Source organism: Trichosurus vulpecula, chromosome 4 (assembly GCF_011100635.1).
Source record: "Trichosurus vulpecula isolate mTriVul1 chromosome 4, mTriVul1.pri, whole genome shotgun sequence".
Taxonomy (NCBI): domain Eukaryota; kingdom Metazoa; phylum Chordata; class Mammalia; order Diprotodontia; family Phalangeridae; genus Trichosurus; species Trichosurus vulpecula.
Genome location: NC_050576.1, coordinates 8,347,218 through 8,375,204, shown reverse-complemented (window position 1 = coordinate 8,375,204; position 27,987 = coordinate 8,347,218). Strand labels below are relative to the sequence as shown.

At 43.2% G+C, this 27,987-nt stretch overlaps 1 protein-coding gene across 1 annotated transcript; it reads right to left on the bottom strand.

Annotated features, from left to right (window-relative positions):
* Positions 1-4: 4 nt before the first annotated feature.
* Positions 5-26,848, bottom strand: ZRANB2 (zinc finger RANBP2-type containing 2). Its single transcript, XM_036755936.1, has 10 exons — positions 26,660-26,848; positions 20,732-20,784; positions 20,535-20,643; positions 18,926-19,008; positions 13,779-13,855; positions 12,979-13,113; positions 8,327-8,496; positions 5,731-5,817; positions 3,629-3,787; positions 5-2,099 (listed from the first exon to the last, which is right to left on the bottom strand). Exons 1-10 carry the CDS (start codon positions 26,713-26,715, stop codon positions 2,036-2,038), a joined length of 993 nt encoding a protein of 330 aa, XP_036611831.1. The 5' UTR covers positions 26,716-26,848; the 3' UTR covers positions 5-2,035.
* Between the last annotated feature and the right edge of the window lie 1,139 nt (positions 26,849-27,987).

Sequence of the window (27,987 nt, the reverse complement as noted above, 5' to 3'; positions counted from 1 at the left end):
TTAGTTCAGAGCATGGGATTCTATATTTTATTTTAACAAACACCACTCACTTGGCTGCTTGATTCACAAGCTTTATTTACATTTGTCTACAGCATCATTTCTTAATGAAACAAACTAGTACAGTTTAGTGAAACTAAAGAAAATCATAATCATCAGAATTCTCTGTAATCTACCATTTGCTAAATTCATAAACTTGCATTTGCTAAGTACAGCAAAAGTATACAAAACACAAGAAGAAACCAATAGCAACACGTAGCTTCTAGGAGATCGTCCGATCTTCACAATTTAGAAGGTAAGACTTTCAAGAAGTCAGAGGCACAATTACAAGAGACTAAGTGTTCTTGTGCAACCTACAACTACATTTAGCAAAGAAAAGTGTATTTACATGTATGTACGTTATGTGTGTGCATGTGTGTGTATGAATGTATGCATGTATGAAATTGTGGCAAAGTTCAATTCTTTGCAAAAAAGATTATCAAAATATTTCTACTTAAAGCATCTTGCTTTCATTTTTCTATCAGTCCAAGAGAAAATTAAAACTAGTTTATTTTGAAATCAAGAATGCAATTTTGCTCTGGTTGCCTCCGTGTTAATAATTTTATTATTTCTACTCAATACTTTTTGAGTTCCCTCACTCAAATGACCAAACTGTTCCTTTTATCTTTTCTTAGTGACACAAAGGCACCAAACTCAACTGTTAACTTCCTTCCATATACTTACCTTGAGTTGCCACTCGAAGGAACTGTTAAGAGAAACCCCCCTCCCCCCTCCCCCTCTTTTAAACTGGAAGGCAGACTCAACGGAGTTCCAGAGACCAGATTTTGACACAGAAATCAAACAAATTCCTGAAAGCATTTTAAGCCATAAGTAATTTCAAGTGAATGGGGACAATGACAATTTCTTGTTACACCATGTAGGAACATTCATTTCTACTTCAGAAGGAAACTTCATGCAGAGTTTAAGAATAGTGAAATACATTAGGAGCCCATGGCTAATCCCACCTGAGTGCACAGACATCGGAATGACTGGCTAGCCTTACAACATACACTCTTTTTACACAGAGAATTTATGTTTCCCAGGTGGTTTCTCATTTTCCTCTTCCTTAAGAAGCCTCAGATTTTTAGCCCTGTTTACCCAATCATATGTGGGCTTTCAGGAACATGTCGCATCCAAGTTCTTTTAAGAAAACAAAACAAAACTAAAACAGAAACAAAAAACCACAAACTTACATTCACCACTATAAATCAATATTGGAAATGTTAACATGGCCAAAAGGCCATATGAGGAAGTTTTTTCCTTAAATAGCTGTGCCAAAGATATGAACACACGAGAGAAACACTCTTATCAGGCTGAGTGCTTAGACCCCCAAATTAATTCAGGGAGAAGCCATCTCCTCTGCTAACTTAGAAAGGGCCTGAATATTGTCTTAGGATGCAGTGCTGAGGAAAAGTAAAAGGGAAAAACAACGCCACAGTGCCCTCCAGACATCATGGTGCGCTTCTCATGGATTTCTACAATTTACTGTTGGTGAGCATAATCCTAAGCTGAGTGTCACTGACAAGGGTGACTATATGAAGACTCATTTATCTCCCAAACTGTTGGGACAGCCTGTTTCCATCTACTTCCCCACAGTCATTGGCGGTATGCCCAAAAGCTCAGGAAGCCTCAGGTACTTTTGTTGACTCAAACCCTAAAGTCAGCAGATTGTTTACCATCAGGAAATATTTGGAAATGAAGAACAACATGGTCATACTAGCAAACAAAGCTCTCTGGCAAATTAGATAGAGAAAACATGGAGTTTTAAATAATAGAACGATAAACACATAACAACTACTGGGGGGAGGGTATTATGGCTTAAAATGCTAATGTACTTTTAATTTCCAGAATGAACACAGCTGTAGTTTTCCAAAAAGCAACGACAGACATGCACCTCTACTAGCAGATTTAGCACTTCTGACCAAGTAAGACACCAAACTTCTTAAAAATATGCTTCATGCACTGTACTGGAATTTTTTTAGGTGTAAATTTTAATACATTATTTCTTTTTAGAGCTTGAACGGGAACCCGAATGGGATGATCCAGACGATGACCTGCGGCGCCTGGAAGATAAAAACGGAGAAAGCGTGCGAAGCACTGAGTGGGCGCAGACCAAGAGAGAGCAAACCAAACACCTTGATGGCAAAGGGGGCTTATTCTAAACTGGGACTGGGTCGAGAGTACGTGGAATTCGGGCTTTCAGTCTGTGCTATTAACAATACAATCGCAATTTACAGTTTCAGCAATAAAAAAAAATGACAAATGAAACTATTCCATCTCAAAATATAGCCAGCTCTCAATTATTTAGAACAAGAAAAGAAAAAAAGCCCATTCTGGCAACCAAACAGGGTAATGGTCACAGACAGTGCTGGGTTTTAAAGAAAACCCTTCCTCTTCAGGATGCCCTCCAAGATCCCTGTCCACTCAGACTCATTTAATTTCTAGGGCAATGTCAGCTATACATGTAGCTATCATTCCTACTTCAGCAAGGCTTAGTCTTATCTTCTAAGACATAACCTTATACCCTGAATTGTGCTCTGGAGTGTAAAATTGTAAGAGAAAAGCCAAGCTGCTGAGAAGGATGATGCTCCTAGGATTCATGTGCCCACACTACCTAGCACCTTGAGGGGCTCAGCTCCTGGTTATCTTCTATCTTCACTCAAATCTGACCTGAATGATGGACTATGCAAAGGCTTAAGAGGTGACGGAGCAGGAAACAAAGTGGCCTAAGCCAAGGGTTAGAATGAGAAATACAAGGCAGGAGATTGGAAACAAATAAAACCTTCTGCCAGGTAAGCACAGGATAGCAAAAAGAGAAAACAGAGTGGGTGTGAGAGCCCTGGGGCCTGAGGGTAGCCCCAGCGGGCAGTCTGAGTGTGAGCTGCTTCGGCATACGCTGGGGCATGGAAGGTCTGCATAGGAGGGACTAAGGAGGACTGCAAAGGGAACCATACAGCCTCAATGCCAGAGAGGCTCCAAGGAGGCAGATGGGGATCACAGCTCAGAATGCTGGGGAACAACAAGCACAATTGCCAATATCCTTCCACAGGAATAAAGCAGACAGTGACTGAGGAAGAGGAGGTCAAAAGACAAGGGGAAGGAGCTGAACAGGATGTTGAGGACACCAAGGGAGGAATCTCTTCTGAGCCACATTCTCAACCATCTCTGGAGTGGCCAGGGACTTGCTGGACAGAGCCTTGGGCTCCGGACAGACAATACCAAACTGAAGCTAAACTCCTGGGTTAATGTTTTGAAGACATGTGTTAGCTGCTTCCTTTCCGTTGCTTATTCAAAGATGGGCTAAGGAATAGTGATAAAAAATAAACAAGAATGAGAGAAGATGGAATGGAGACAAAATCCATCCTGGAATAACTGGGAGTTGGCTATAGTACTTATATCTAACATTTAAAAATGTCCATCAATGGGCAATTTGACCTATATCCTTCCTAGACAACAAAATTGGGTTTAAAACAAAATAGCATTATTTTAAAGTTGGAAAAGAAAGTGACTCAAATTCAACCCTTTCCCAATCCTTTAGTAAACGTATTCCACACTCAAATACACCCATTCTTATTTCTACAGAAACCCAAACCTTTCGGGTGACCGTGATCTGCTGCGTCTTTTTTTGCGATCACCGGGTGAAGAAGATCTAGAACGGCTTCGTTTTCTGCCTCTCTCAGGAGATGATGAGGAACTTGAATAAGATCTTTTTCGTGGGGAGGAAGACCCCCTGTGGGACCTGGAGCTGGATCTTTATTGATTGAGAAATAAATTAAACATTTAATTAAATGACAGAGCCAAGAACCCAACTATTTAGCTATCAGATCCAAGATTGATCATAAGTCTACAATGTCCTAAGGCAAATATACTTACTGCTTCCTCAACAGAAGACTCTGGTTCACCCATGAGAATAAGCTAATATTTCATGCCAAGGTTTTAAAACTTGTATCTTTTACTGCACTATAGACATGATGCATTCTCAGTTATTTTATATTTGCATCAGACCAATTTTTTCCTTCAAGTCACAGAAAAGGGAAGCAAAGAAGGAATGGAAAGCACAATGTACACTACAATGAAACATGTAATTGTGCATTTTAAAATGAACTTTTAAAATTAAACTTTCCCATTTAAGAAAAGCAAAAACATCAAAATACCTTCACAACAACTTCCTGAGGATAAGAAAATTATTAAATCCATTTGAAATTAGGCAACTTAACACAAGTTGCAATTGAGAAAGCAGGGATGGCAGTGGGAGAGAAGAGGGGAGGGAAGGAGAAAGAAACAGCAAATGTGTCAAATCATCATATACTTAAATGAAAATATAACCAATAATTTACTAAAACTGGTTTAAAACATTTACAAATCTCATTCAAGAAACACTATTCATGAAATATGACGTGTTGACATTCACATGTTTTACTCAGGGAAAAAAGGTGCATATTTTTAAGTGTAATGACTATTTTCACTCTCACTTACATAATTATGGCTGAAGCATTTAGCTCAAACATCCCAAAAAATTCACCTTTGGGCTGAGATTAAGAATAAAAAGCCCAAAAGGAGAATTCTTTGGAAAGTTGTGAGCAAGCAAAAATGTGAGGCTAAGAATGGAGGCTGCTCCACTGTAAACTGGGGGGAGCGGCAGTGCTCGCTTGCTAAGTGGCCTCTAGAGGGGCCCCTTCAAAACCCAGGCTGGCCCTGGCAAGCAGAGAGAACACGATGGCTTTCGGCGCCCAGGCCTGGGACTCACATTCTTCTTACTGCGGTAACGCCACAGAGAGCTCTAGGAAGAGTAATGCCTTGTTTGGCTTCTGGGTTTGAACACTTAATTTGCCAAAAAAGAAAAAAAAAACTCATGTTGTTAAGCTTTGATTGGGGCCTTTTGGATTCTTAAAATTGTCTTCTACTTCTTGCTAGGGGCCTCTGTAAGGCAGGTCTCAATAAATTATCTTAACAAATTAAAAAAAAACACTGCAGCTCTAAACTTGACTTTACTTTTGCACAAATAAAGTTTAGGACATTGTTTAATTTTTCTCCCCCCACCCCCCAATATTTTCAAGGTAAAGGCTACTAATACATGCTCAACCAGCACCAAGGTTCCTTCTTAGAGGAGCTGCCAACCTTATGACATGTCCTGGGCAGACACTAGATGGAAAGCTGGTATCTACTGCTCTGAGGCCCAAACTATTTTATGTAAAATGTCCTGGACAGTGGAATATTCCAATGGAATGCTAGGTGAAGCCACAAAAAGAAGGCAGATAGAAAAGGGGCCTCAAAAATGTCTCAAAAGGCTTGAATTTTGCTGAAATTACAAGGGAACTATTCTTGGTCCAGATGGTTATCTCTGGGCTAGTCCTTTTCTTGCTCTGGCCAGGAGGCATCTTCTAAGAGATGCTAACACACGCGTGGCATTGCTGTGTTGAGGGCTGAATGGGAGCTCCACCTCATTGGATCCTACCACCAACATAACGAATCATCATTTAAATTTAATCATGGGAATGTCTTGGCACACTGCTGGCAATGGAAACATTTCAGGGTGAGAAAATTAAGCTCAGGCAAGAGCATTAGTTTTCTAATGCTAACATAAAATTGACAAGTAAAAGCAAAACAAAGTTGTCAAAGCAGCAGCAGCAGCCACGCCCTCGGGTGCCTTTTGATTTCCTCTCTGCAGGGCAGAGCCAATGCTACCTCATTCACCTGGATTTCGACCCACGAGATCTCGAAAGTTCTCTGGAACTGGACCGAGACCTTGACCGGGAACTCGAGGAGCTTCCTGAGCGGGACCTGGAACAACAGGGAAGGGTTTTTCCAGCATCACTTAAGCAAGCCTTGGGCTACGAACACTGAAGGAAAGATGCACATGACATGGGACTTTCATGCAACAAGACAAGGATCTGGGATTCACATTTTCAAAACAAGTATCAACGAGGACCTTTTCCTTGTAGTCTTTGGCAAAGCTTACATGGACTTGTGAACCATTACCAATAGCCTAGTTATTTTCAAATTTTATTTAAAAAAAAAAAAAACAGCTGTCACTTCCTAAAATGAACAAAAAATACCAACTTTACTCAAAATTCATCAAAACTCTCTAAGAACATAGAAAGATGTTACTACCATCACTATAACAAGAAATGAGTGTTTTTCTAGGTTCATGGCTAAAAATTCTGATTCACTTTCGACTTACATTGAACCAAACTGGGGAAGCGGGACCTGCATTTGTAGGGATTTCCACTCTCTCCCCACTTTTCTTTATGACTCAGCAGATGCTACTTCAAGGTTGACTCATTTCTATTTCTAGTTAGTAAGAAGATGTCAACAGGTTGGTCTACCTTCCCCTATGTGTTTCAATCAAGACTACTTTGTTGAAACACTGAAGGGAGAGAAAGCTAACCAAGTCCACCTTGTGGAAGTGGGAGGGAATGGAAGCCACTTTTTGTTTCAGGTGCCTTTAGCAGAAGGATATGGAAAACAGAAAGGCCAGGCATTTCTATTAAGATATATTCATTAACCTACCATCGGAAAGCCAAGTTTTCTAACTTGTACCAAAGACCTGAAGAAGTAATTCTGTGATCTTAAAAACAAAACTTAACAAATTTTTTTTCTTCAAGAATGCTTTCAGTTTTTATTAAGGTTTGAAAAAAAGAGAATGTAATAATAGTTTATTCCTTATATGCCACTACAATTTATTACCCACATCATTCATTACTTTATAAAACATACCAAGTTACTTGAAAGAAAGAAATCATGGCAATTTAGGGCATTAATGATTTTCTACCTGAGCTTTTCTCTTCAATCATAGAATTTAATTACTTCAGGGAATGACTATGGATAAATCCACAATACCAAAGTGAAACCCACTTAGTCTTGCAATGATCTCACTGTACCTAGGCATCACAAAATAGGAAGTTATGCTCAGGTACAAAGATCTCAACAAAAAGGACAAACTAGAAGAAACTAGAGCAAAAGAAGGAAAGGACTACTGGTTTCTACCAACCGCTTTTCTGCAGGTGAGCTTAACTTCAGGCTTATTATTTGATGCAACATGCTATCACTGTGTACAACTTATAACACAACTACACAAAAAAAAATAGTTCCATCCCAAGTACTGGAGTCAAATAGTGACAGGAATTTGAAGGAATGGCAACAAAAGACATTCTAACTGCTCTAGCATCGGCTACAGTTAAAAAGTAAAAGAATTCAACTCAGTTCTGATCCACCCTCCCTCAGAGCAACACAGCAGTGGTACAATCATGGATGTCTGAGTCTGTGGTGAGTCACTGACAGCTTCAGAAAAGTTAAAAGAGGCCTCTCTAGAGACACAGACAGACAGACAGACAGACACTAGTGACAGGAGACATTCACTCCTCCATGTCCTAGCAGCTTAAATCTTTTCATTCACTTTTCCAGAATGTTAAGAAACGTCAGCACAAAAACTTAAAAAGTGCTCTTTAACAGGCAATGGCTCCATTCAAGAGTCTTATCTGAATGTTCCCACACTTGGAAAGAGGTTAAGAAAAGGGAATAAGCATTTACCTAGTGCCTACTATGTGCCAGGCACTGTGTTAAATGCTGGGGATACACAGAAAGGAAAAAAAACAACATCAACAGTTAACACTAACACCTACACAGCACGCCTACTACGTGCCGGACACTGCATGAAGCACTTTATGGTTATTGTCTCAGCTCGTGCTCATGATGGCCCTGGGAAGTGCTAGGATTATCCTCATTTTATGGAGAGAGAAACTGAGGCAGACAGCATTTAAGTGCCTTGCCCAGGATCACACAGCTGGGAAGGGTCTGAGGTCAGGTTCAAACTCAGGTCCGCTGTGCCACTCTGGCTGCCCAAGAACAAGGCAGATCTCTACCCTCATGACTTTCATCAACTTAATGTTTCTTCACAATTAGGAAAAGACCAAATGTGTCTTGCACATTAATAAATGTAGATACGTGATTTTAAGTGTCTATTAAGGCTGAACAATCTCCCATTTAGCATTTTATTTGAACGCTTCCCAGGTAAATTATTTCAGTAAAGGAGGTACAGGACTAAAATATACAATACCTTTAAAGGAAGTCTCATTTTAAATCTTAATTTTGGAGAGGGGTTGTATAAAAACCACATTAACACATTAAAAAGCCGAATGCATTATCTAAAGGAAACCATTTGTTATCAAAGATGAACTCTTTTAAAATAAAGTTGAAACCTTAATTCAATCAAGGAAAACCAAAATGTGTAAATAAAGAAGTTAGATACTGACATTTTGCCTGGTGTTACCCTTGACCTGTACCCGTTTACCTGGACCTAGACCTTGAGCTTGAGTGGGAGGATGAGCGTGAGGAAGATCGGGAGTGGGAAGACCGAGACTTGGATCGACTTCTTCTGTGGGATTTCTTTTTATTGCCATCTTCCTCTTCACTGGCATCAAGATTATATTTTGATAGATCTGCATCATCTTCATCCTCATCCTAATGAAAATGTATCCATCAGAATCCATTAGATTTAGAAATCTAGGCATTAACATAATAAAAACTCTGTCCTGTGTGTCTGGCACAAGCCGCTTAGAGACAAATCTATTATTTATCTCAGCAGGCTAGCTCAGAGGAAAATGAAATCCAAAAAGCACCTTCCCCCGCTAACTGAAAAATCACTCTCAAACAAGCCATTTCTATGTAGAATTGATAATTTCAGGACAAAAGAAAAATTCCCCAGGAAGATTAAAATGAGGGTACAAAGTTCAATTTCAGGTTGTGATCCTTCAAAGAGAACTAGAGACATATCCATGGTGGGATGGCATCCTCAGAGATGATGTCTTCCTGGTCACCAGGGTCTGGTCTCAGTGTGGCAAAAGGACAACCTTCCACAGCTTAGTGGGGACAGTATCAAGGGATGCTGCCTCCATTCTCTGTAGAAATCTCTCCTCTGAGAATCCTGCCCAGTCTGGTCATGGGTGAACTCAACAGACTTTTCTTGTTATTGAGAACTGAATTAAAGACCCATTTCCTTCTAATCTGACCACTATAAACAAGATAAAAGTTTCTTAGCTTTTGAGGAGAGCCCTCCACGAACTTGACTGCGAATAGATAATGATATTCATAATAATTAGCAGTGTGTGTGACTTCATTTTTATTCTCATAACAACCCAATTGTTTGCTGAGGTTCAGTAGTGTCGGACTCCTTGTGACCTATTTTGGCAGAGATGCTGAAGTGGTTTGCCATTCCCTTCTTCAGCTCTTTGAAAAGAGGAGGAACTGAGGCAAACAGGGTTAAGTGACTTGCCCAAGGTCACAGAGCTTGTAAGTATCTAAGCTGGATTTGAACTCAGGTCTTCTTGATTCCAGGCCTAGTGCTCTATCCACTGCACCACCTAGCTGCTTTATCCCCATTTCACAGAAGAGGAAACTGAGGAAGGCAATGGTTAAATGCTTTGTCTAGGGTAAAAAAGCTAGTCAGTGTCTGAGTCTGGAATTGAACTCTTGTCGCTATCCTCTGAATCTCATTAAGACTGATGTACAGATAAGGTTTTCTATTCCAGGAAGAACAAGGACACCCTTCAATACTGTGTCTCAATATGTCAGAAGACTGGAAAAAGAAAAGCTCTAAAGCTATATGCTCCCTGCCTAGGTTGTGGTTCCACAGAATATCTTCAAATGCCAACATAGTCAGCAAGGAGGTAGCCCAGGGTTCAGGAGCTCTCCGCAAGGACCAACGAACAAGTCAGCCAAGCTTAAGCCTGCGCCAGGCCCAGCTAGTGGTGTGAGGGCAGGGCCATTACTTCATGCCTCTCCATTTCCATCAGGGTCCAGGCTGAGACAACTGGAATAGGGTTCTGGGAGGGTATAACTTACTCCATAAAACATGAAAAAGGGGAGTGTGCGTACGCGTGTGCGCTCGCGCTGGGGAGAGGGAACTATTCAGAAGGTTTACTGGCATGAGGGAATCCAGGCACCCAAGGAGGAAGTGTGGTGGAGAGAACTGAGTGGAACAAAAACAACAATGGAAAAAGGAACAGAAGCACATTTGTTATTATCAGGACAGAAACGTGAAATGTCACCAGGTTGGTTGGGGCAGAGGCATGCTATTCTGGAAGAGGGGCAGGAGCCACAGCTCCTTCAGTCTTGACTCACATTGATAACTCCATCCATCCAAATTCTATTTTGGATCTGATTCTCATAAGAGAAGAATCAGATACTGGGGTAAAATAATAACCTTTGGGAGTCAGGGGTAGAGGAAGAGAAACCCACCCCTCCTGTTTGTGGTGGAGAAAAGGCAATCTGGGCAGCACCTGACCTAGATTTGGGGAGGTAAGATTTAAAGGGTTTTGAAGAAGGAATGGTAGGACACCATGGAGTTGGCCAAGGAGGGATAAGAAACTCAAGAGTGAAATTCCAAACAAGAAACAATTCTGAGGTCCATGTGAACATGAATGTGGAGATCAGTGTGAACATCCCGCTCGGGTTAGCTAGGCTGATAACAGGAGAAGGGTGGCCTGGGCCTGGGCCTGGGCCATCAGTGCTAGGTGCTAAGTCTCTGCAGCTGAGGAGGAAATAATAAAAAGGTGCTACTTCGGGTTGATTAATAAGTAAGTGGCCACAGAAAGAAGGCAGGGTGTTTAACGAGGATTACACAGCCTTCCCTCTGACCAGAAGACAGCCCTGTAGCTGGGAAAATAAACAAAAATGGCTGATAGGGAATTAATATCCAAAATAAGTAAGGGCACAGCACCTCCCTGTGACAGCTAACTTTGAGTCACCTGGCCCCGAAGAATACAATCCTCTATTAAAAATCACAATCGTGGGGCAGCTAGGTGGTGCGATGAGGACCTGAACCAGGAGGACCTGAGTTCAAATCTGGCCTCAGACACTCAACATATGTACTAGCTGTGTGACCTTGGGCAAGTCACTTAACCCCAACTGCCCTGCCCCCCACCCCAAATCACAATTGCTAACATTTACATAGCTCCTACTATGTGCCAGGCACTGTGCTGAACACTGGGCAATTATTATCTCAACTGATCCTCACAACAACCCTGGGAGGTACAAGCTTTTATTATCCCACATTACTGATGAAGAAACAGAGGCTAAGGGACTAGCCAAGGTCACTCGGCCAGTCCCATCTCCCTGGCGCCAGGCCCAGCACTCTACGTCCTGCCCCAGTAGCTGCCTCCTTCTGCAATCAGAGGATGTGACTGTTGAACTACTATCAGGGATATTTAAAGGATCCCAGAGAATGGAATAAGTCCCATAAGACTGGAGAAAGACAAATGATGTCTCAACCTTTAACAAAGGGAAAAGAACAGAAATTTGCAAAATATAGGTTAGCGAATTTGACTTGGACACCCAAGTAAACCCCTCTTAAAGGGATCATTAAAGAGACAACGGACTGTCTGGAAAAGGAAATGGTGGCATAAAGAACAGGCTGTGATAGGACAACTTCACGTGCCCCTCCAAGTTACTGAATCTGATCCACGCAATGCTGCTCCAGGTTTTTGTAAAGCATATGCACACTTCTCTTTTGGAGCAACAAAGAGATGGAATATGACAAGGTTGGTCCAAGTGGCCACAATATCTGCATTCAAAAGGGTTTGCTGACAACTTGGCAGGTGTGGGGGTGTCTAGGAATCTGTACACACACCCCTCAGAAGACAGCCCTAGTGAACTACTTCTAAAACCCACCAATGCTGGGAGAAGCCAGCACCCACTGCATGAGTCAGACTCCAGAAGGAACATCGATTATCAGGGACTAAGCCTGCACTAGAACACTAAGGGGAGTACTCAGAAATGGACTGTGTTCAAGAATTAAAGATCTTTAATATTCCAGCTCAAAATAGCCCCAAAACCCAAAACCAAATCCCAAAGTACAAGGTGGGCAAATCCTGGTTAGGCATTGACAGTCCTTTGAGAGATGTGAAGGCCTGAGTGGAGCTGGCAGTGGGACACAGTGGCCCAAAGAGCTGTGGGCATCAGCAGGCCAAGCTTCCAGGAATAAGGGGGCTTGGCCCCTCCAGACTCCACCCTGGTCAAGTGAGATCTGGACTATTATTTTCCCTTCTGGGTACTATCTTTCATCAACCATGATCAACTACTGAGTGCCCAGGGGGCAAACCAGGCAGGCAGCAAAAGGCTCCAGGCTAACACCAAATATGAATCAGCCATTCCCCTGCAGAAGATCAAGAGACATGATGTCTGTTTTCTACTTTCTGGAGAGCTCTCATGTGGAGGAGGGATCAGACTTATTCCCCTCCTAAGCAGATGGCAGCATCAGGAGCAAGCAACAGGTGCAAAGAGGCAAAGTCACGCTTTATGCCAGGAAAACACTTCCTCACAATTAGAGCTAGTCCGGAAAAGACCTGGCAGGAAAAGATGCCTACCTTCAACCAGCACTTAAGAGAACCTATATTGGTGTGAAGAGGGACAAGCCCCCAAAGAAGCAGAAGACAAAGAATCAAACTTAGATCTGATATAATGTCAAACTGACCCCCCCCCCCCCGCCCCGGAATGGATGAGGACCTGCTGCCAGGCCAAAGGTAGATGAGCTGGCTGCCAAGGCCTCCCCTGCCAATGCTAAAACCCCATGACTCTGTGAACAGCATTTAACTAAAAAGAGAATGGGCAGTCTCAAGGCCACACAGAGCTAGCTCCCCTACTCCCACCCCACCCCAAGCATTCAAAGGGAGAACAGATGACCTCATAACCACCTGCCAGAAGGATCAGGGGCTACGCACTTGAGACAAGAAGTTGTGACAAACGGCATCTGAAGTCTCTTTCGATAGTGGAAACGTATGATTTTGTAAGCTTAAGATCTAGCTTTGCCACTCAGTTTTTCTTGTAATCATGGATAAATTACTTTAAAATATACTTAAAAATAATGACTCGCCACCAAGAGTGGTTGTGGCGTGTTTTATAAAAATTAGATGGGAAATGATGCTGAAAAAAAAAACACATGGTTACCTCATCCAACTTATACTTGGATAGATCTTCATCCTCATCCTCTTCTTCTCCCTCTGATTCTTTATCTTCAACTTCCTTTAGGATTGAGGCAGGTCCAACTGCTTTCCCTCTATACTTTTTCTTTTTCCGACCAAACTAAATAGAGAAAATAGAATCTCTCCTTAGCCAACTAGAAACATGTCTGTTTTTGAGTCGATGTTTGTACTTTGTATTTTGCCCTGAAGTTCAGGGTGCTGGTTTTTTCCCCTGAACTAAGTGAATGATATTTGTATGCTGAATTAAAGTAAGCTTGTCAACCCCTTCACCTTGCATTCCTTACTAAAGCAGATCAAAAGAACCTGTGCTTTTGCAGTGTGCTGGTAGCGTTCTTGTTGTTGGCCTTGTGTTGGTCTTTCACTCACACAACAGCTGCTAGCCAGACTGTTGAAACACGTTGTTATTCAGTTGTGTCCTCTTTGTGACCCCATTCCAGATTTTCTTGGCAAAGATAATGGAGCGGTTTGCCATTTCCTCCTCCAGCTCATTTGAGAGATGAGGAAACTGAGGCAACCAGGGTTCAGTGACTTGCCCAGAGTCACACGGCTAGAAGCGTCTGGGGTCAGATTTGAAGCCAGGTTTTCCTGACTCTAGGCTGAGCCATACATAATTTTAATATGAACGCACTCAAGTTGTGTAGGAAATAGAAACGGCAATTTTGTCAAACAAAAATTAAACACAAATGTTCATTTCCCTTTCTTTGCTCTCCAGATACTTGGTTACTATAATGCACATTCCATTTCCATGCTTCCCATCAGATTTACCTCATCATATTCTCCATCTGATTCTTCTCGTTCAATATACTCCACATTTTCTCGTTCATTAAAACCTCCACCATAGCCTAAAAAAAAAAAAAAGATTACCTAAGTTTTTATCATACATTTATACCTAGGAAAGATTATGTGCTTATTTATTAAATGGTCTGAATTTTCACTTCTGGTTCTGGGAATCAGAGCTGTAAGAAATGGCCCAAGCTAAAGCCAACAGAACACCCTCCCTTTCCCCCTTCCCTCCCCTCTGCCACAACTGTCACAAGACCTAGCTCAGTGGCTTTCTCCTCTTTTGGGAAAGGATGCTGAACTGTAGCACAAGGGCTGGGCAAGAGCTCAGTGCATGAAGGTTATTTTTTAAAAAAATTTCATTGTACCTAAGTCTGAATATCATTTACCAATAAATTAGTAAATAATGACGCTCATCTCTTTCCCCCTCTTTCAGATGGCTACCATCAATCAATTTATTAAGTACTTATAAAGTGCCTACTATGTGCCAGGCACTGTATTGGGTACTGAAGATATAAATACAGTGGATAAAATAATCCCTCCCCGGATGGAGACAGCATTCTAAAAGAATCAGAGAAAAGAGAAAAAACAAATCCTCATATAAAGGAATATATTACAAACGTCAAGATCATGGAATGGGGGAGGGGAATGCATGTCCAGTGGGGCTGGAAAGGCAGGTTGAGCAGGGCTTGAATTATGTTTGATTCTACCAGCCACAGGAAGCCCATGGTGTTTACTGTGTAGGGGAGGATCAGGTGTGCTTAGGTAGCTATGAGGAGGGAAGCAAAAGGAAGCAGAGAATTGAGGAGAACCAAGTAGGAGGCCTTAACAAAGCTCAGGCTAATACTATTATAGTAAGTCTCACAAATCTGACAGGCTTTGGTCATACCACTGAACTCTGGTCTTCCTGACTACAGGCCCAGCCTTCCATCCACTGGGCCACTGAGATACCTCTGACATAACACTAACAAAAGAGATAAGGCTGAGAAGGAACAATCAAAATGGGAAAAAAATTAAAAAAAAAAAACCCAAACAGCTAAGAATCCAATTTGAGGGGTGGAGGGGACTTTTGAGAGCTAATCCAACTGCCTCATCTTACTGATGAAGAAACTGACTTGAGATCAGTGACTTGCCCAAAGTATTAAGTATCAGAAGCCAGGTCTGGTTGGATTTCTCTTCCTACTAAACACTATCGTTATTTTAGTGGAAAAAAAATGTAAAAAAAAAAAGTGTTCTTGGTGAATATATTTGTAATCTAATACTGTTTTCTTTTTCATTGAGGTGATTTCACTGGCACAGGAAGTTCTGAGTGAGGAAACTCTCTTTACCAGGGCCCATTTGTACCCTGTCTGCAGTGTTAGACCCTAGAACTGCTTAGAGCCCCAACCTTCAAGGGACTCAAGGGGGTGGGGTGGGGTGGGGTGGTGTGTGTGTGTGTGTGTGTTCCCAAGTCAGCTTTCTTTCCACCACCAAGCTGCCACTCTAAGCAATTTTCAGTGTATATCTATACATACTTTCTCTTTGCAGATCTAATTTTAAGAACGTGGCTTATATTTAGGTCAACAGCATATGCCTAAAATTACACATCTGCCTATATTCTCTGCAACATTTAGTACATATATTGATAACTTCATCTTTACTAGTCTACGCATTTCCTCCTTATAGTTTGTGCAATGTAATGTAACATCCAAGTAATGTTTATATGTTGATTGCTTTCGGAAAGACTTTATCAATGCACATATGAGTGGCCTTTTTCCACTGTCATGAACAATAAATTTATTGCATTTGTTAATTGTGGTCCAATAATATTTAATAACAACATAACTCCATGTGATGCCAATCAGTGATTAAAGATCTTCCCCTCCATTCAACAGGCCTCAGGTGGGGCTAGTTAAGTGAAACTTGATTAGAGGTTTGTTTGTAGACAGACCTACACCCTTTACTGACTAGGTGCTAAGCCCCAGGCCTACACTCTTGCTGATTGGCCATGAAGCCTTAGGACCCTAAAAGAGTATATATAGCCAGAAGGCAGCCATTAAAGTGAGAATTCAGCCCAGGGAGAAGAAGTAAGATGACAGAGCTGAGAATCTGCAGAGAGCTCAGAGACTAGCAAGTTACAGAACTCAGAGCTTTGGAGAGAGGACAGAACTAGAGAGTACAGAGCTGAGAGTGGAGACCAGGGAGCTGAGGAGACCAGAGAACTGAGAATCTACAGAATGGAGAGTCCAGAAGATTGCAAGGACTTTTGCAAATCAGAGTGGATCCCTGAAAGACAGGCACACTATAAAGAGGCCTAATGGAGAAAAAGAAGCAGGAGTATATTCTAAATCAAAACAGCCAAGGCACAAGGGGAAAGCAAGGCTTCTGAATGAGCACTGAGACAGGCAGGTCCGAATCATGGAGGCCCAGAGAGTCAAAGACTAGAAGCAGGAGCCAATGAAAGCTTTCAAGCACAGAGGGACATGTTAAAAAGTCAAGGGAGAGAATCCAAGCCATAAAGACAGGCGAACTCCCTCATCTTCACCAAGCCTGTTGCCCTCCTCCAGACACTCTACAGCTTCCTGATGCCTTTCCAAAAACTTGGTTCCCAGAAGTAACTTTGTATTCTGGAAGTGGTGTCAGAATACCTCAAGGCCATCACTTCCTAATCATGTGTATACTAAGCACCTGAAACAGGTGAAGATCCTCAGATACTTTTGCTTCCACAATACCATGCTGATTGCAATTGCTGTCCAGCTATGCTTCCTCCAGAATCTATTCGCTTCAGGATCCCACTCTCCACAGCAGTTTTCCCAAACCCTGTAACCTCCTCTGGCTTCTTCCCACCTGCTCAGCTCAGACCCTGGCCTCATATTTCATGGAAAGGACTGAGGCCATGGGCCATGAGCTCCCTCTTCTCTTCAGCTCCCATAGTGGCATTTGGTCACTCTCTCCTTCACCTGTCATGTGAAGAGGTGGCCCTAACCCTTGTCCTTGCCCAGGCTAACCCCTCTACCTGTACAAGCTCTTCTGTTCCTACCTGTCTTCTCCATTATACTGCTCCTTCAACCATCCCCTCCTCTCTCTCACCTTCAGTCTCCTACTGGCTACAAACATGTCCATGCTTCCCCCATCCTGAAAAAACCCTCACTTGATCCATCGACCCATGCTAGCCATCATCCTCTATTTCTCCTCCCTTGGATGAGCAATCTTGAAAAGGCCATCTACAAAAGAGGCTTCCATCTTCCCTTCCCTCACTCTCAACTTCCTAGAGGTTGTGTCCAACCTCATCATTCAACTGAAAGTGTTCTAGCCAAAGTTACTGTCATAATCAGGCCAAATCCAACGCCCTTTTCCCAATCCTCATCCTTCTTACCCTCCCTGAAGCCCTGATCACTGGCTGACCACTCTCTTCTCCCTAGGTATTTGTGACACTATTCTCCTCTCCTGGTTCTCCTCCTGTTCATGGGACCCTTCCTTCTTAGTTTCCTTTGCTGGGTCTTCCCCTAGGGCAGAGGTAGGGACTGCAGCCTCAAGGCCATATGTGGCCCTCTAGATCCTCAAGTGTGGCCCTTTAACTGAATCCAAACTTCACAGACCAAATCCCTTTAATAAAGGGCCGAAGGTTCCCCACCCCTGCCCTAGGTCATATCCTCTCACCAGGGGAGTCTCCCAAGGCTTTGTCCTGGGCTCTGTCCTATTATACCCCAAGTTGACAAATTACTGGGCTGAGCTAAGAATAAATTTTTACACATTTAAAATAAAGTTTTATTGTACTCAAAAATGTAAAAATCATTCAGGTGTGACCCACTCCTGAATACCTCTAAGCAGAGGATTCTGGCTCTCTTTGCCCTCTGCTGACCTTCGGCCTCTCCCTGCCCCTAACTTTTCTGGAACTCACTCTGTCCTTATCACATTCTCACCTCCTTCAGTCCTCACTAAAGTCTCACATTCTCTCCCAGTCCTCCTGAATCATAATGCCTTCCCTCTGGAACCATCTGCTTATGTTTTTGGTACAAGGCTGTTTGCGTGCTGTCTCCCCATTAGACTGCTCCTTGAGAACAGACTTTGTCTTTCTTTATATTCCTGGTGCTTACCAGCTCAGTGCCCGGTACATGGTAGGTGCCTAATAAATGCCTGCCTGGCATATATTAAGACATTTTTGGGTTTTGGTTGTCATTAGCTATCCCTTCCAGTTTTGTGCAATGTGCAAATCTGCTAGTATTGCTGTTCAGACCTTTGTTCACATGACACCTGGGCTACAGAACTAGACATTCCTCCCTCATTAAATCAAATCATTAAAGCTCATTCCTTGAGTCCTGGCAGTCCCACAGACCTACCCAAGTGCCTAACCCACACCATTCTAGCTTTTCCAAAAGAATAGCCTAAGAGAATTCCCAAGGTCCATAACAAATAGCCTTCCCTCTCAGACTTCAAGAACAGTGTTTTCCAGTTCTGTGTATTATATTCCATTACATCATAAGCTCTGTGTGGGCAGGGACTTGAACGAAGCACATGACAGATCTGTATGAAATATTCGTTCAATCACCACCATCTAGTTCCCTAATGCTGTCCTGTTTTCATTAGCTGTGGAATGAAGATAATATCTTCACCACTGACTTTGCTGAGAAGAACAAATGAAATCATGCACATCCAAAAATGACTCTGGACCAGCAAAGTGACAGAGATATCTGCTATTACTTTTATACTAAGATTAAGGTTGTACAGTTGATATATTCAATTATACTTAAAAAAAAAATCCACTACAGGGCCACCAAGCCAGAGGATACTGTGGTTGTGGTTGAATTAAACTGTCCGGTTTTACGTCAGGGACTTTCAATGGTACATTTTTTTTTCAGAGCACAGTGTACATGGAAACAGGATCTGAGAGTAAACTAGGCCCATTTTCTGCACGCGTATATGTTGCTGGGGTAAATATATCCCAAAGTGTCTGCGTTACTTTCTGGCATATGGCTGTTGGCATTGACTCTTGCGTGTGACGACAAACTGAAAATAAAACTGGAGTAATGAATGAAAAGGTGAGTATGAACCACCATGTGAATTGTTTTTTGTAGGTAAAAGGAAGAGCATTCCTCAACGCCAGTCATGCTTTTAAGAATCACTAGCCTTCTTCAAGTGTGACTGTAACTTACCTGTCCTTTCCTCCAGCTTGGCGTACTTCGGAGTGTTGCACATATTACACTCGGATCTCCTGGCCCAATTCACATTACTGCAGCTTTAGAATGGAGAGAAGAGCATATTAATAGAATGTAGCAGCCCATCAGAAAAGACAGAGGAAATGGAGACAAAAACAACGAGAAAATTAAAAGTGGAGCTAACGTGCAGCACCATAAAGAGTAAGTTATTGAGATGGAAAATTAAGAGACTTGTGCCTGAGTTTTGGATAAGATGTAAACTTTTTAACTACTCAAGGAGAGAAAAATAATCTCTAAAGTAAACAGAGTGGAGTTTTAAAGACATGTCTTTACTTCAGGGAACAAGCCAATAAATTCCAGGCTGAAAGGAGGCTCTCCGAGGGATGTTCCAATTCTAAGATTCTCTAATATATAATGAATTCAAAATATGGCTCAGTCTCTGAACTTGTGCAAATCTATTAAGAACTCCAAACTCCAACTTTCAAGTTTAGTGTGACAGCAATTCCCATACTAAATGCTCCAGCAGCCAGTGTATACTTCAAGACAGTGTAAGAACGGAAAATCGCACTTTGTACTGTCTGAAACATCAAACTTATGCCAGCACCTTTTAATTTGAAACACTTGTACTCAAGTTCATAGTGGAATCAAGAATAGAATCTGGGAAATCAACAAGAAATTAAAAACCAATTTCAGTACCAGAGGCCAAACATGACTGGAGCCCCACTTAACAGCAAACCAAGCTAAACAAATTTCAGGGGGAAAAAATCATAGGTTGTGCAGCTATAAATGCCATCAGAGACCATCTAGTTCAACATCTTCTCACATGTGGGGAAAATGGGTTGCAGAGCTCTGGCCTATGGTGCCAAAGGCTGCCTGGGTTATGGCTGCTGAGCTGAAAGCACCTTCACTCTGTCATCCTGCCCCAGGAAGGCAGAACTTCTAAAAAGCCAAATTAAACTTCTTAGGATTCCTCCACACAAACAGGAAGATGAACAAATGATACCAAACCTTTGGATGATAAAAGCAGAATTTCTCTCAAGTACTTGAGTGTGTCTAATCACAACACCTTACAACTGGGAAGTGGCCTTGAAGACCATCTATCCCAGCCTTCACTGGGTAATGAAGAAACTGCAGAAGGGAAGTGGAGTGAACGAATATCAAAATAGCAGCACTAGACCAAGCCCAGCTCTCCTGACTCACAATCAGCCCAGTGATGTTCCACCTACCACACAAGGCTGGGATGTGCTTTTATTCAAGTTTATTTTGTTATGGTGATTGTGTATGCTTACAGGCAAAAACGTCCTATGAACAGCTGAGATGGGGCAAAGAAAAGAGAATTCAAAGGCCTTTTACAGAACAGGGAATATTAATTACAAGAAAATGACAACAGGACAATCTTTTGGATTAAAAGGCTTCTCTACTCTGCCCAATGACACATTTAAAGAAATTAGGGTGAATTTTTCCCAGAGCATTTTTTAATAGAGAGATGGCCTTAAAACTCTATCTAATTCCATGCATATCTGAAAAAGCTGGCAATACCAGTGTCGTGGTTCTACACACAGATAAGGTTGTGAAGTCAAAACAAAAGTGATTCCTAAAGACCTACGTTTTACATTGCCAGTCATTAGCACTAAATAGGCCCCGGCTCTTCTCAGCGAGGGTCTTTCCAATTTCAGTCCCACCAGCTTTCATCATCTTGGCTTCAGTTGTTTTTTCTGCAAGTAGAAGAATAAAGATATGAAAGGTGGAGAACTAGACTAAATTATCTATCTGGTCATGAGGCAATGCTACTTGTATATTTACCTCGACCACACCGGTTACAGCTGGTTCTTCTCGCAAAGTTTACGTTTCCACATCTAAAACAAAGTAAAACACACTTCAGAGAAGTCCATTACACATCAAGCACCCTTTTTTTATACACAGTACTACTCTGAGAATCTTCCTAATTATCTTGTGATAAAAAATACTGGCTTTTTCTGTTTCATTTTTCAGTTGTGTCTGACTCTTCATGCCCCATCTGGGTATTTTTAACAAGGATATTGGTGTGGTTTGCCATTTCCTTCTCCAGCTCATTTTATAGATGAGGAAAGTGAAGCAAACAGGGTGAGGTGATTTGCCCAAGGTCACATAGCCAGTAAGTGTCTGAGGTTAAATCTGAACCTGTGGAGAGTCTTCCTGACTCCAGGCCCAGCACTGTAACTACTGTGCTACCTAACTGCCTACTAGATTTTAAAATGTCTATAAAGCATTAATTGTAACTATCTGGTCTCAGAAAAAGAAAAATAGATCAACAGATGAGAACACATGGTCCAAAGTCAGTAAGTCAGCAAGTATTTACCAAGTATTTACTATGAGCCAGGCCCACCCTGTACACTAAGTGCTGAGGATACAAAGAAAGGCATTGTAGGGTTTGGGCTCCATAAAGCATGCCATACACCACAGTAAGGTAACTGAATAAAGCAATCTGAGATTTTTCCATGCGCACACAAAACACCTTGATGTAGAGCTTTTAAGGCAGAATTCTGCTTTGTTGAATCAGTGCTTACCAAGCATTTACTATACGCTAGGAACTGGGATAGATCTTGGGGACACTGGCACAAAGAATAAAACAATCCTTACTCTCAAGGAATTTACCTTCTAATGTGGGAAATGAATACATATAAAATATGTACAAATATACGTACGTATAAAGTGAATACAAATATAAACAAAGTGGTTAAACAGAACTTAGTGAGATTAAAATATGTGAGTATATATAAAGCACACTGAAAACTAGGAGGCGGGTTACTATTTGACAGGCTCTTGATGTAATAAGATTCATGACATCCACAAAGGTCTGGTATCCTTTCCTCTTTCAGGTCCCTTGAGAAGCTGTCACTGAATGCCCTCAAGACTGTGCCACTTCCTGCACAGCTGCTTTGTTTTGTCCCTTCTTTGTTTTCCACAGAAGACCGTGACAGGGAGGGTTCAACAACGGGGGCAGCTCTGAGAAAACAAAAAAGCTTAACCCAAAATCCAGTGCAATACCTCTCCACTGTCTTCCCTCTGGTTTCACCCTCAAATGCCCCCGGATGCTGTAGCTTAGCTGACTTCCTCACTGAGCCTTTGGCGAACTTGCTTTCTCTACGCTGCTTCTCCACAGCAAATGAAGTGACACTTCCATCATCCTCCATAAGAGCTTGCAAACACATTTCTATTCTAAGCTGGAGTTGCCCTTAGCAGTTCCCTCTGTTTCCTAAGGAGATCAAATGTTTGCTGATGAAGACAAGTTCTTTTGATGCCTCACTAAAGCGATTCACTTAAATCCTAGGAAAGGTGATAATCTGTCTCTATGTCTTTTCTTAGTCCACTACCCATTCTTCTGTGTCAATAGCTTAAGTTGCACAGTTTGGAATTACCTCAGTTGCATGCTAATATCATTTCATTTTTGTTCTTTCTTCTAATTTGATATTGATTTTGATACCTGCTCTTAAAAGTTAGCATCTGACTACATGCAGACGGCCAACTTGGAAATGGAAACCAACTGTTTCTTGTCTGTTAAAAAATAATTTCATTTTGGGGATATTATTTGGAATTCCTCTAATACTGTTTGATGGCTTTCTTTTTGTCATATTTATGAAATATCAGTGACTTTTGTATCATCTACAGGCCTTTGGTTTTTTCATCTTAGTCTTTTAACATCATTTTGCAGTTTTCTTTTTGTCTGCCCCAATCCAAGTTACTAAATAGTAAAGTCTACATTCACTTAATTTAGAGAACTTCTATCATGTCTCCATCTCCTTGATTCCAAACAAATGCTTCTCATAAGTACTGCAAGACAAGATGTCAGATCTCCCATGAAATGATCTTTTCTGTGATAGAATCAAGTACAGCAAATCTACCTGCTTCTTCAAGGAGAACTTGTGCAACTTCCTTTTGTCTCCTGGCTTCATTTACAGGGAGAATGTTAAGGGAGGGGCTGCTACAATTCAGTTCTAGTAACACATCCAATTTACCCATCCTTGGACAAGTAACTCGCATTTTCAATATCAACAGCTAAGAAATGTTCCTAGGCAGTATCCAAAACGATTCCAAAGCACTCTCTTAGCCCCCTGCACCATGACTGCCAGTTATTCCAGAAACAGAAGGGGCTAATATATTTTCCTTTCATTGATGGTTTCCATGATTGAAGAATTAATCACCAAGTGTTGGGCATACTAGTTTCACTGACCTGGTCCCTGGGACCAAACGGGAGATACGATTCTGCTGCTGTACAAAAGCCAGGTCTGAACTAGGAATACTGAATGCAATTCTGGTCAACTGTCTCAAAATGGATCTGGAAAAGGACACTGGCTAAAAGAATCACAGAATAGTGAGTATCCTTAAGAGACTACCTACTCCAACTGCCTTATTTTACAGATGATGAAACTGAGGCCCCAAAAGGCTACGGAATCACAAAACTTGTAAGCAGAAGACTCGGAACTGGACTAAAAACAGTCACTATAAAAAGAACAATAACAGCAACAAGAACAACTCAAATTCCAGTGGAAGAAAATGTGATTAATAAATCTATAAAATCATGATTGTGGGTTGTGTTAATGTGGCTCTTCCCCACCAAATCCCAAATATTAGAACAAGAGGGAATGAAGTCTGAAATCCAGTATAATAAAACCCCAATTAACTAAATCTCAGCTGTAGGACATTTCTAAACTTAATGCATTTTATTTTTAAAAGGATTAAACAACAGCAAACAAGCCTGCAGGGCACACCTTCAGGTCAGCCAATTGAGCTGGATCCCTGGTACCAAGATCTACAAGAATGTGTCTGACAACTGTGAGACAGTAAAATATTATGAATGAGCAAAATGTCTTTCTATATGGTATTTACTGAAGCTGTAAAAGGGGTTAATGCATGCTAGAGAATTTCAACAGAAGTAGAAATAAGGATTTTCTGGTTAACTCTGATTTAACCAAAAAATTTAATTCCCAAATACTCTGGCTAATCAGATTTCACTATACTGATTCACATAGCAGGAAATAAGACTGGCAAAATCCGTTCAGTCTGAGGGAATATAAATAGGACCCAGAAGGGTTTCTTAAGCAGAATTAGGGATGTTTGCGGGGGTGGGGTCTATCCTAGGCCTTTTGAAGTAGACATAATAAAAGGTAGAGTACTTTACCTTGGACTCCCAGAAATATTTCTCAGAAGATGAAGCCCAAGTGCAGATAAGCAGGCATTTCTGAAGTGCCTACTATGTGGAAAGTACTATGCTAGGAACAAAAGATGGTGGGGGGGGGGCTGGGAGGTAAGTGCTTATTACATATGTACTACGTTCCAGGCACTGTGCTAAAAGCTGAGGAGTCCCTGACCTCAACGAGTTTACATTCTAAATATGGAAAGACAACATATATGGGGAGAAGTGGTTAAGGAGGACTGTGCTGTTTTTGTGAAGCTGGAGAGATGATGATGGGAGTCAGAGCATCGGGGATGGTAGTGGTGCCACCTGGCTGCAGCACGAAGGGAAAATGATGGCTGGATGCAGTCTGGTGGATCCCCATCAGTTAGGTGCATGCTGTCCATGGCAGGGCCAGGAACAAAAAAATGCTCATGCGCCTAGGAATGGTCCCTGCCTTGAAAGGGCTTACATTCTACTGGAAGGAGAAAACCTGTAAACAGGTAAGTATACACATAATCTGGGGACCACGGAAGGAGCACAAGAGACAGCGCGTGAACTGAGCCTTAAAAGGAGCCAGGATCCTAAGAGGTGGTGCGAGCTCAGAGGACCTGGGGGGGGAGGGGAGGCAGGGCACAGAGATGAGAGAAGGAAACCACATCAAGGCATAAGAGCAGGGACAGAATCTGCAATTTGTTGGTGGGAGTCCTTTCCAACACTAAAATTCTGTGATTCACTCAAGTTTTCCAAGCAGGGTTATAACAGGATCTGATGTAATGTTACAGGAATATTGTTTTGGTGGCTGGGCAGAGGATAGATCAGAGAGGGGGAGAGTCAAGCATGACTCAATAACAAGACTAGAACCAGGATTCCATGAAGAATCTGTTGCATAGTCTAAGTGTGAAGTTATGAGGGGCCAAAAACAGGGAATCACAGGGCAGAGACAAGACCACCCATGTTCAGGGTGTTGAGGCAGAACAGCTTAGATTGAGAAACTCACTGGGTAGGGGGAAAGGAGGAGGGTAAGGAAGTGACCCTGAAGTTACAAACTTGGGTGACTGGAAAAATAGCAGAACAACAGAAATGGCAAAGTATGGAGGGTATGTCTGTCTGTCTAATACGGAATAGCATTTTCAACACCTTATGTTCTTACATTTAGCTAAGATTTTAAATTTACGGTAGTTAAAAAAAAGTTGGCTTTAACAGCCCTGCCTTGTTTTAAGGCTACAGTATTTTCACCCCCCTAGTGATAGTGTGTGAACTCCAAGCTGGTGGCAGTTACGTGGCAAACTTTCTAAGAATTTCTCCTTTAATGAGATCACCCTGACAAAATACTTTGTGTATCACTTTTGACAGTTCACATCCCTCATTTGCAGATAAAAAGAAGGCAGTGACATACATGGCAAGAATGGTGGCCTACTAGGTTCAAATCCTAGCCCTGTGGCCGACTCCCACTCGAATCTCTTCTATTCACGCATAAAATGAGGGGGTGGGAGTAGATCTGGGCTCTCCATCCCACGTCCACACAGATTTCAGGTCTGTGAACTTGGCTACACCTTCATCTTCACTAACCTCTAACGGAAAGTTAGCATTTCTTTCACCAGTGAATGTAGGCAACAAACACTCTGGGCCAGCGGCTTCATCAGACCGTCAAAGGGCTCACGGGATAAAAGAGGTTTGGACCGGACGCTCTTTGGCGTCACCGAGTCTCTGAGAGTATGTGCAATTCCAGTTCTAGCGAGTGGACCGGAACCACAGCATTTGGACACAGGAGGCAAGTAAGGTATAAACACGGAGACCCAGCCCGTACTTAACATTAGAGGACCCGGAATGGACTCTCCTCCCACAGACCAAGGAAAGAACCCACGGTGACATCGGAAATTCGGGGCCGTGGCTCCGGTTGTAAAGGTGGTGGAGGACACCCGGGTCCGCTGGCGTTGGTGTCTCCGTCTCTCTCTCTCTCTCTCTCTCACACACACACACACACACACGCACACAGATAACGAATAACCGATCATCGCCGCTCTCTCGGGCAGACGTGCCAAACGGGAAGCGTTTTACAAGGCGCTCTTTAATCGAAGTCGCCAATCTGCGGGAGGGTCGAGGCAGAGGCCGGCCCCGGGAAAGGTTTAGGCGAAGCAGCCGCGGCCCAACGAGTCCCCAGAGAGCGGCTCGCGGGGCACACAGCAGGCGCTTAATACGTGCTGACCCCCGGCTTCATCTCAGACCTGGAAGGCCGAGAGAAAGAGCCCGCGGCCCGCCGGGGAGGGCCGGGAAGGACAATGGTCGCCCTGAGGCGAATGGAGGTGTTGGTCCTGGGCCACGTGACCCGAGCGGCGCGGCCGCCACTCGTGCCTCAGTTTCCTCGCCTGTAAAATAGAGCCCGCTCCCCTGACCCCCGCCTCCCTAGGGCGCCCCCGGGTCGGATGGCGTTGGTCTGGCGTGGCTGAGACCAGCAGCGGAGGGGGAAGGCCGGGCCTGTCCCCGAGAGCGCCACCCGCTCTCTCTCTCCCGCCCGGAGCTGCCGAGGCCCCAGTAGACGGAACCCAGGCGGCGCAGGCCGCCGCCGACTCACTCACTTTTTATCGGGGCAGATCCAGTCGCCGTCGCTAACTCGGAAGTTCTTGGTTGACATCGTGGCCGCTGCCGCCACCGAAGCCTCTGTCGTAGCCGCCGCAGCCTCTGCTGCCACCTCCACCTCTCCCCCTCCTCTTCCTTGGCCGCCGCCGCTGCGCCAGGACCCCAGGAAGCCGGCCGGGGGCCTGACGCGGCTCTAGGGCTGTCCACTTCACTCCATGACTCGGGCTCGCCGCCTCTTGAGGCCTGCTGTGGGGATCCTCGGCGCGCCGCACACGGAGACGCGTCTGGCAGGAAGCGAGGGCCGCGGCTTGTGGGCTGACCCCCTAAAAAGAAGGATTTTGTGTTCTCTTCTCCGGCGGAGCCGACAGGCAACGCCGCGGACAGCCCGGAGGGAAGACCGCCGTGGCCCCGTGCGTGTGGGGCAGGCGCGCACTTGCCACCTACGGGAGCGGAAGACTGTCAGAGGAAGGACCGCCCCACCCCCTGGGCTTCTCTCGTTCCACCTGGTCGGAAGAAGGGCGGGCGATACCAAAGTAGTGCGGCCGGGGGGCGTAAGAGTCTGGGAAGAGGCGGACTATTCCACCTGCGCCGGCTGAGGGGGGAGACACAAGTGTCACCTCCTCATTGGTGCACCAGAGAATGTGCACTAGAGAAGTGCACATTCTCTAGAATGTCACCTCCTGGAACGTTGGGGCGTGTCATCCCCATGGAGGGTCACACACCTAGTGGATGTGAAGATCCCAAAGAGCGATGGAGGGAGGGAGGGAGGGAAGGAGAATGAATGAATGGATGAATGAGTGGGTGTGTGAGTGAATGAATGAATGAGGACTGAATGAATGGATGTGTGAGAGAACAAATGAATTAAACAAAGGAATGAGTGAATGAATAAATGAATGAATGAGAATGAAGGAATGGATGAGTGAGAAAACAAATGAATTAAACTAGGGAATGAATGAGTGAATGAATGAACAAATGGGGAGTGAATGGATGGATGAGAATGAAGGAATGAATGAGTGAGAGAACAAATGCGTGGGGAACCAGCTGTATCCTGTTTAGGCCTCTTAGACCTCTGCAAGGCAGGATCAACTGAGAATGGGTCTATGCTGGGCAAGGCCAGTTTTAGGATAAGAAGACTTGGCAAAGAAAACCCACCTTCGTAGCTGATTACCCACATCAGAGATGACGGAAATGTCTCAGTCTGGTTATCTGTATGCGAGAGAACATAAATGTTTCAATTTGGTTAGCCTTGAGGAAAAATGGTGTCTCACTCCCAGGAACAAGGAGATAAAAACTTAACCAATGCTTTATGGTGCTCTTCTTTGAAGTC

Bases quoted from the DNA above. Each gene is read 5' to 3' on its own strand.
- ZRANB2 (XM_036755936.1), bottom strand. From the start codon at position 26,715: ATGTCAACCAAGAACTTCCGAGTTAGCGACGGCGACTGGATCTGCCCC. The intron at 20,785-26,659 runs GTGAGTGAGTCG...ACTTTGTTTTAG, and splicing joins TGGATCTGCCCCGATAAAAA to ATGTGGAAACGTAAACTTTG. The intron at 8,497-12,978 runs GTAACCATGTGT...CATTTTCATTAG, and splicing joins CCAAGTATAAGTTGGATGAG to GATGAGGATGAAGATGATGC.